Raw genomic sequence first — 10,349 nt, 5'->3', positions numbered from 1 at the left:
AGGAACATAATTTTCTTCATTTTCTACTCTGTCTGTAATGTAATCTCAATAGCAAACTTTGTTTTGCACACTAAACAAACATGATGGCCAATATGAGAAAAACAGAGAGACAAAACAGAGCATCAAAAAACAGCTTTAAAAATAAATAAACTTCTATCAAATAACTGTCATTCAAACAGCCTTTGGGAAAGATGGAATTAATATTGTTCCTATGTTCCACTGTAAACTGGAAAAATGAAAGCTCCACTCCACTCCTCTTACTTGGAGGCAGCAGCACTTAAATTGCAACCCCAGTGCCTGGGCATGCTGGAGGCAGCATCCCTCCTGCCCATGCTTCCACAGACCTGATGATTTACTGTGTGGAGCACAAAAGACAGAGCAAGGTGAAGAGCACACACATGACTTGAAAGACTGTACTGGATGCAAGACTGCAGTCAAGCAAACTACTCATGTCATAGTGGAAAAACACTTTTGCAGAACAAAGCCCAGCTCTGAAACAGGTTTTCTGAAGACCGTGAGAGCTCTTGCAGATAAAAACCAAGGAATAGTTTCCTTTTCCAACTTGATACATTTGCTGTAGGTGTCTATGTTTCCTAAATCAATAAGCAAGTGCCAATTCATGCAAGGATTTAACTTGGAAGGGTGACCAACTCATTGCTTTTCCTTCCAGCCAAGAACAGCAGATGCTATGCTGCTCTCCGCAAGTATCAGTCCCTAACAGGTATTGATGACTGTATGAAGCTTGTTTGGCTAAAGAAAAATATTACTGAATTGTGGGGCTCTTGTCACGCTTGGGAACTGCTCAGCAAGACTCGCTGCCAACAACACTGTTGCATGACATTTAGAAATGGCACATTTTCTTTCTGTCCAGTTTAGAAGACAACCCTTACTAAGGCCTGGAGCAAGCTGCAGATTCCCACAAAAATGGACTGCAATCCAACTTCCCATTTCAAGAAGGCCAGAAGAAACATCCCCACCCTAATCCCCATGAGCCCTGGATTATACATCAACTGTCTGCATCCTTTCAAAGGCCAGGTGGCAGTTGAGAAGCTCAGGCAATTCTACAAATTATTTCAGAACAGGTGAGCACCCAAATCCCAGAGTCTACTGAGATCCCACCTGGGAGCATAATCTGGAGCTCAATAAATGGACTGACAAAGCATGAGGCAGCACCTAGTGCTTATTGAAGAGGAGACATTAGCAGGGATGGATCATTCCTAGCTAGTTTTAGTAGCACGATCACTGAAGCTTCTTTGGTTCAGAGGACAGTAAATATCAAGCTGGTCTTTGGTATTTCTGATCTTGGAATAAACTTTGGGAAGCAAACACATTGGAGAGATGTGATTTTGAGCTGCTTTTCATTTGCATTTTCAAACAGCCAAAACCACTCAGGCTTTTGTAGACAGATTCCTCTTGGAAAAAGAAAACCCAGCAGTGGGTTGTGTCCTTTGTGCTGGTGCCCAGTGCCACCATTACCTGCTGGCAGAGGAGCTCCCACTGGGCCCTGTGGCTTCATGCTGATCCCAGACTCTGCCAGCACCAGACACTTTCAAGGGGCTCACAAACACCTCAGACCCCAACAAAGGCAAAGGCAGGCAGAGGGTGCACAAAGAGAGCTGGCAAAGGCAGATGGGAAGGAAACATCAGCTGCTAACCAGTCTGTCACCTTAGTTTGATAGCTCAGCACAGCCTGCAAAAGCTTGATTCTCAGTGAGAGCAGTCAGGTGCTATATTTAACTTCAACTTTGATGTAATGGCAAACTAAAGCACACCTAGAGCCTTCCTCTGCCATCATTTTTCTCTGCTGCTGCTGTAGCTTTGATGCAAACAGTGCAGTTTTGCTCCTAGGTCCATCCCCTCACTGCCTTGTGCAGGCAGAATAATCACCTCAGGCTGCAGGGACCAGAGCAGAGGCAAAGCATCCACAACAGTGGCTACAGAGCTTGGTCTGAGCCTCACCTTGATGAGAAATGGGCTCATTTCTATTAAGTGCTAGAGCAATCACTGCTTTCCAGGGGATATTTTGGGTGGGAGATTAAGCAGAGATGGTCCATGTGCAGGGGATGCAGAGACATCACAAAGAGACAAGACCACAGATAAGAAATTAGATGGATAGGACTATGCTTACAAAGATTCAAACTGTTGCCTTTTAAAGCACAGCAAAGCTTTTAGATAAAGTGAAAAAGTTAAAGAGACATTTAAATGCCCCCATGGGTAAAATTAGGCATAACTACAGATGCTGTAAAGATCAGGTTGCACTAAAGAAAATTGCCTGAAAAAACCCCACCAGGAGAAAAGAAATCGTGGCTGTCATGATGAGACACAAACCAGGCAGAAATGCATATTTTGCAAAGTTTTGCGAAGCCATGCAGCCTGTGCAGAGCTCAGGTCTGAGAATCACTGCTGCTGCCCACTAATATGGTAATCTGTGAAATGCACAGGGAACTTACTTAGTGTTGTCTGAGTCAATGGTATGAAAGAGCTTCTCGAGTTCTTCTTCGTTGAGTGTCCCATCAGAAAAAAAGGCCTGGAACTCCTCCAGAGACAGCTTTCCATCATCTGCAAACAACAACACAGGTGCCATTAGGGAACATGGAAAATGAGGGACATGACTGAAAATCAAGAGTTCTGCTCAGATTTAAAGATTTAGACCAAAATTATCTCCAAATGCTTCTGCAGAACTGGTCCTCAAACAATGCAGAGCTCACTGGCCTCAGGGTGGGACCTGACAGCTCTGGCAGGGCCAAGTGAAGATGCTCCTGGCTATGGATGCACTAGCCATTGGCAACTAATTGGACTATTAACCCAAAGTATGACTCAAATCTAAAGAGGAAAAACTGGGAAACTTCATCCTAAAACTTAATAGTGAGTCTACCACAGCCTCCTTAGATGACCACAAAGGAAATGAAATTATCAAATCCATGTACAAGGGGCTATAAGGAGGACTCTTTCACAGCTTTGACTGATAAGGTGACAAAAGCTTACACTCAGCTGAGAAATCTGGAGCCTTTCTCTGTCCACTGTGGACCGACACACAGCTGGATGTGAGAAAGCCTGGAAAAGTTCAGCAATAAAGCAAGAGGAGAGAGACAAAAGAAACTTTAAAGAAGCTTTAATTTACCTCTAGTTTCTTGTTCTAGCTGCTGACACCATGCTCTGGTGTGCACCAGTGCCTGGAGGGGAATAACTACCCCAGGTCACGTATCATTTTAATTCTTTCCATTCATGCCCACAGAAGGCTCAGACTGGAAGTGCTGTCTACTTTGCAGTAGGAGAATGTATCATTTATTATTTAATCTAATCAATTATAAACCCTGTTGTTTCTTTTTCAGGAAATGATTCTAGAGGACAAAATTAGCCAACTCACCACATACACATCAATATCTCTTCCCCAAAGTAAGTAAGTCTTCTGCTCCTAAAACATTGCCAAATACTAACAGTTTCCTTTGCCTGACATAGACAAATTTAGACCAGTGATAAACTGAGTCTAAGATGCCTATTTAATTGGCAATTATGAAAAGAACACAGCAGGAGAACAAAGTCTACAGCAACACTGGGTGAAGAGGGCACCATATCCAGAGCACCACAATGGCTGTAGACAGACTCCAGCTGCCTGTATTGTTTTTCTGCATTCCTTCCCCAAAACGTGACCTCTTTGCAGCAGGAAGGGTACAGAATACCAATGTATAGCTCAGCAAATGAGTCCCAGATTTGCTTTGTTTCTCATTACAGAACACTAAAGCATCTGTACTTCAGCAAGTACCTACTTCTTGAAGCATCCCACCAGTGTCACCTGGAGACTAATCCAGTGGTAAAAGTCTTTTGCCAAAGGAGATAAAAAGACTATGTCCAGAGCAAGAGCCTCATCCACACCACCCATCTCCATCTCTGTGTACTGCACAACTGAATGAGAAGCTTCCTCACCCAGTGCTCCTATTTAAGCAATATCCTAGCCAAGATCAAGGTTTGGTTTCTTCTGATCCTGACTGGCAATGAAGAGATGTCTTCAAACACCAATATCAAAAAGGTAATGGCATTTCTATCCCACAAGGGCTAAACAGTTCTTTATATATGGAACACTCTATCTGTAAACCTTAAATAAGAACTCGCTCCCCTCAAAACTGTCCTTCTACACAGAGGACAGGCAGAAATAAATTCCCAGGAGAGTCACATAAATCAACTTACTGGGAAAGAAAAACTGTAAAGTGAAGTGAATTTTTTTTTCAGAAGAGTAGTTTGACCCAAATTTACAGTTTGCTCAACTCTGAAAGACACAAAGGTGCTTCTAAGTTTAAGGAAAAAAAAAATCTTTCTCCTTTGTCTAGTTTATATCTTATAACTTGTCTCTTTCATTTTACATCCTCCAGAGAGAACAGGGACCAGTCACCAACTGCCATGACAGATCAGGTCACTGGAAACCAACACGCACTGAATTTTTGTTGGCATTTATCAGCCCGAAGTAACACTGGATAATCAAAGATCTAGAGGAAGAAGGAGATGACAGTGACTTTTATTTCATTTTTATTGTTTGAAAACCCCACAGAACTCCTTGACCCCTGGCTGGAATTTGAATAAAAGTACCAATTTTATTCCTGAGCAGTGCTTGAGACTTTCATCCCCAACAACCACCACCACAAAGCACCAGTCAGCTTAAAGCTGATTGTTATTTAATACAAACTGGAATACTTGTCTGCAAACACACAAAGCAAAAGCCTTCCCAAGTACTGAGATAATCCTTGAGCTGCATATCTATAATTGTGGAACAGCCTGAGAGCCACGGGTTGCTGAAGCCCAGCAGGCAAGGATGCCTTCAGGGAACTTAGGCGATAAGAAGTAGCAGACTGGGCTGGGATTTGCCAGTTCAAATTAAACTGGTAGAAAATCCTGGTCAAGGAGGATTGACCACAGCATTACTGATGCCATGCCCACCGACCAGCGGGTGCTGTGATAAGAACTGATGGGACACTGTGCTCAGGAGTAGCCTTATCAGGACAGTCACAGATTTTTCTAACAGCACAAGTGTCTGCACTCAGTAGAGAATGGATAAGACATCCAGAAACCAGCTTTTTGCTGAAAGCTCCTGGGCTGAAGAGATACAAATTCTCCAAATGGACGAGCAGACACTGTACCAGAGAAGCAGCAGCATCAGTCATACTGTTCAGCCTTACTCATGTTCTGCCCTGTAGGAGCTTGTCTGAAACCTTTCAGCCTTAGGGAGCTACTTTTCCTAGGAAGGATAATAGAAAAATTAAGCTTCCACACCAAATAAAATAAAGTTTCCATCATTTTGAAGATCTAGAGAAATATTTGTGACTTTTTCATCTGGACAACCATAATAAAGGCAGACAACCTATTTTCACCGACTCACCCCTTCCCCTGTATACACAGCACTTGAAGTGAAGCCCTGGCTGGCAGCAAGGATGAGTGCCACCATCTAGAAATTGCCTCCACTGGCACTGATTGATTGAGAAAAGATATAATCAGGCCACAGCTCTCTTGCCATCATTTCTTCCTGAGAGAGCAATCTCCATTTTACTCTAGCTTTTCAAAATAATTCAGTCACAGGCAAAGACCAAAGCAAATTACCAGCCCGACAGAGTTACCAAAGTTAAAACTGACTGAAGAGAGAAGGGTGTAACAGAGAACATCAGAAAGCCCCAATTGGGATGTTATTATTATCTCTGTTTGCCATCATGAAAATCTGAGGAGTCCAGAGGCAGCTTTTACACCTTCTAACTCACACAATCAGCCTAACACAGCCCAGGGAAAAGTCAAACTGAGATCATAAATTGTCCAAAGTAAAGGAAATGTGATGGCTGAGTTTCTGGGAATTCACTCAGCTATACAAATAGCTTAAAGCAGCTACAAAATAAGGTCTCTGTTCTGAGCCTGAGTTTGCTAAATCCATTTTCAATTACATGAGGCTGAGAACGCTCATATATTTTCCAGCTATATTATGAATATATTTTCTAGCTATATTATGAATATATTTCATTACTTACTTTTATTACTCTATGAGTTCTAAAATGCTTTAAGCTCCACTTACTGTGCAAGTGCCAAAGAGCTATGGGCTAGTAAATTGGATTTTATTGTGGCCTGTGAATAAAAATGATAACTCTAATTTTTTCTTCTTTCTTGGGGGTGAGTGTGTGCAGATACATGAGCCAGCAAGAACAGGGATTGGCTTCTACCCTGAACCCTTCACCCAGTCCTCTTGGCTTTATTCATTTAAATGAAGGTGGGTATGGGCTTGAGTTTTCAGTCCTAGGCTGTTAGGAAAAATGACCTTCAGGTCCACAGATCTGATCTGTGATGAACTTTCCCACTGGCCAAAGAAGGGATGTGTCCCCTGCAGAATGCAGCTCACTCCAAAAGTCATCTGCAGCTCCTCTCCACTCGCTCAGGCACACAGCAGCCTGCAGAAAATTATCCACCCACTTCAATTCCAGTCCCACAGTGTTCTTCTGGGGGCAATTGCCTTTGGTTGGAAGCAGGCCTGGTGGTTCACCTGCAGCCCTGGCTGAAGCTGCAAAGCTACAGGAGCTCTGCAGGAGCAGCACAGCCCACGTCTGGGTGGTTCCATACAAGGACAGTGCCAATGCCAGCAGAACTGAGCCCCTGCAAATGGCTTTGCTAATGAGATGTAACACACATCATTAAAAGGAAATTACTACAATTACAGTAATTTTCGAGTGAAAAAAATTTACAGAATGACTCCAAAATTGCCTTCTTTTTTTTTTTTGAAAGTTAACTAATGCTCAGCACAGATGTTTTCACGAGGGTCAGTACCGCACCAAGTGATCTGCATGGACAACCTGAGAGACAGATGGATGTTTCCATCTTAGCAGATAATCTCTGTTTGAAACACTTCTGTGCATTTTTCCTGCCAGCTGGGAATGCTGATAGGACTGACTGGGTGATGCTGGCACAGGAATGCAAAGGCTGGCACAGAAGAAGACAGTTTCCATGTACAGACCAAACCAGCGACTGAACATCAGGAACTGGGGTTTGGCTTACTCTATTAATTGAAAAACACTTGATAAATGCTTTTCTGGACACTGGGCACAATCCCTTTCTTTGTCTTCTTGCCATTAACCCAGTTTTGAGGTGGTGTCTCCCATCTTCTGCCAGTGACCTCACCACAGCTCCCATGAGCACAACCCACAGTGCTCCTCATCCCAGGGCAGGCTGGGCACACACACCAAAGTCCACTGGCAAATGCCACATGCAGTTCAACTTTCAGCATCACTATCCTCTTTTTGCCATGTGTTAATAAAATCCTTTGGGATTTTTGTCTTCCCAGGACATCTTTCCTTCCTGTGCTCAGACAAGGCCTTGTAGAAACAACAATTGCACATAGCAAATGAAAGAACATCCCCTAAGAAGTCAACCAACAGTTCTCCCTAGTCATTCACCCCTGGAATAAAGATCATGTCTTCTTTGATAACTTGACTGCCCTTCTTTCTGTTTCAAAGCACGGAGTTTATCAAGTAAAATATTTAGCCAGTTTTGGTCTTTTCCTTTCTGCTCTGCAGCACATGATGACATTTTGTGATACAAGTGAAACTGGGGCATCTTCAAAATCTTTGACTGGCACTTGGCATAGCAAGACTGAGGAGTCTTTTTGTGACAGGGTTAACCTTTTCATTTCCATTAAAATGGAGAAAAATTGACTTTCATTTCAAAATTACCACATCAGTCAGCATAAGAGGTTGAAAAACAACTTAAAGCCTGTTTTTTTCCTAAGGTGATGAGTAATGCTGCATGTACCAAGCCAACAATGGCTGGCAATCTTCCCTGTAGGACTTGGTCTGGAGAAAAGTAGGATTTTTATTGTAGTCAGAAACCTGCACCTCATTCCCACCAGAAACAGCCTGGGCATCAAGCACTGTCCATTAGCATGCCAGAATTTTCCCCAAGCTGCTCTGCTTTTATCATCAAATCAAGCCTTTTGTCATCCTAGAATTAGAAGTAATTTCAAAATTATTTTTAATAGCAGCTATAGATAGTTATCAAATGTAGGCCGGTAGGCAGGGAGACATGCAGCAGTGATATAGCACATTTTCTCCCACTATCTTTTGTGAAGATTCTACTTTTTTCCAGTTTCCCAAATAACCCTCACCCTGCTGTAATGAGCTGATCTAAATGTGGGTTTTTTTCTTTACTCACCCAATATATTGATTTTGAATGTTTTATCACAGCTATTTAGGAACACCTTCCAAATAAATTCCCAGTTGTTTATAAATTAAATGCTGGAATTAAATTTCCCCAGGGTGTAAATAGCCTGGTCAGGTTCAACACAATTGCTGCTTAATAAAGGTTATAACAAAAATTACCCAGACAATTAGAAGAGCATTTAGACAGAGATGCCAGTAGTCCACAAAGCTTTCTCCATCCATCTTTTTCCTGCAGAAAACAGGAGGCAGCCTGTTTCAGCTTCCCTCTCACTATCCAATTTCTTTACTTGCAATTTAAAAAGAAAATGAATGTCCACAGCTGATTTCAATACATTTGCTTCACATCTGTAGTGGCACAAGGCAAACACTGAGTCAGTCCCTCCACATGCTGCTGCTCCATAATAACTTATACAAACTGCAGGTGATCTTGCCCCTGGGACCCTGTGTACATGAACATGTTGGTCTAGCTCAGGGCAGACTAGTGGGAAAACATTCAGGAAAGGAAAACAGAGCTTGCAGTAAGCAACCTCCTGGTAAACAGTTGATGTTAAGAGGCAATACTTGAACTCACAGTGGGTTCTCCTTTCAGCTCCAGCCTGGGCAGCCAGGAGGGACTGGACAGGAGGCAGCCTGGGTGGATGTGCACCAAGGGTATTTACTGGTCAGTGTGGTAGCACAGAGGTCTGGCAAATATATAGCATATAATCAATCAATAAATAGAGTATCCTGGTTTGGGTTGGGATAGAATGAATGTTCTTCCTAGTAGCTGATACAGTGCTGTGCTTTGAATTTAATGTGAGAATAATGTTGATAACACACCGATGTTCTAGTTGCTGCTGAAGATATTGAGGACATAACTTCTCCTCCATATCTTCAGTCTCTCCCATCAGATCTCCATTTCCAAGTGGTTGTAGCCATCAGAGACCCAGCTTAGCTCCAAGACGTACAACAACCACTGCATCTCAGTTATTTTTCACTTTAGTTGGCCTCAGACTGGGTTTTTTTTTTATTGGGTGCTATCAAATGGCTGACTGACTCTGAATAACCATAGCTTTTTAGCACCTTTGATTTATTTACCCATTCAAACTGTTTCCCCTGCAAGTTACATGGGGAACAGACTTCCCAGGAAAGTGGTGGGATCACCATCCCTGAAGGTATATTAAAAGATGTGGCACCTGGGGACATGGTCACAGAGTCTGACAGAAGTTGGACTCTATGATCTTAGAAGGCTTTTCCAACCTTGATGATTCTATGATTTCAAGAAATCAGCAAGCTCTCCACTACCAAACCCCCAGTCAAAGCCCATGAGCTACTAACAGCCTCTCTAAATCTTTGATCTAAAGGGAACATATAAGACAAAGACAGCACAGCTTGTCATTAATATGAGACCATTCTGTGTTCCAACCATCCCAAAGCTATAAATCCTGACTTCAAAAATTCTTCCTTCCGTTTAAGGTAAAATTCTCACAAGGAGATCTTGCTAAAAGAGAGCAGAACTTGCCTCCTACAGTGCCCTCAAAGCAATTATTCTGCATGGGAATTACTACAGACCATGAAAAGTACACAAAACAAACAGTAGAGGAAAAAATGATATTTGGATACTTATATTAAAATATTAAATAGCATAGCTGCTATTTTCCTATGCAACAAACAGTTAATTTCTATGCATCAGCAAACTACAGTGTTATACATAATTCCCTGCAAGGTTAAATATTTCTCTGTGTGCACAATAGAGGTGGCCTGGGAATCACAGGGAGATACTTAAATCTGCTCCTGAGCTTTGACACATCAAAGCAGAGCAGAGGGTTTATTTGGAAGACATTTTTTTTTTTTGCAATTCCCCACACACACATCAAAAGCTACACATGGTCTCAAGCTGTTGCAAGGCTCTTACTCTTGCCATGCCATAGTACTCCTTCAGATGCATCCCACTGGATCTGCTGAGAAGCAGAAATCTTGGGGTATTGGGCAGAGTGTGTGCTCTCATTCAGGTCTCCAAGAAGAATATGGGACCTGAGGGAGTTTATGCCTTCTTGAACTCAGGGAGCCTTCACCATATGTGAACAAAAAGCCTCTGAGAACCTACCATGGGTAACGTCCCCTCTCTCCAGGTTGGCTGAGCACAGGTAACATACACACACCAATGCCTGACCTTCAGCAGCAAAGAGGGAA

General features: G+C 42.6%; 1 protein-coding gene across 1 annotated transcript in view; it reads right to left on the bottom strand.

Annotated features, from left to right (window-relative positions):
- Window positions 1-2,559, bottom strand: part of NECAB2 (N-terminal EF-hand calcium binding protein 2) — a gene marked incomplete at its 5' end in the record, with an annotated part of 38,788 nt that extends 36,229 nt beyond the window's left edge. The window contains one exon of the mRNA XM_009077451.1: window positions 2,451-2,559. Coding sequence (XP_009075699.1) covers window positions 2,451-2,559 — 109 coding nt within the window. The remainder of the gene's footprint in view (window positions 1-2,450) is intronic.
- Window positions 2,560-10,349: the final 7,790 nt, after the last annotated feature.

This window comes from Acanthisitta chloris, unplaced genomic scaffold (assembly GCF_000695815.1).
Source record: "Acanthisitta chloris isolate BGI_N310 unplaced genomic scaffold, ASM69581v1 scaffold20900, whole genome shotgun sequence".
Classification (NCBI taxonomy): domain Eukaryota; kingdom Metazoa; phylum Chordata; class Aves; order Passeriformes; family Acanthisittidae; genus Acanthisitta; species Acanthisitta chloris.
This window is presented reverse-complemented; position numbering and strand designations above follow the sequence as displayed.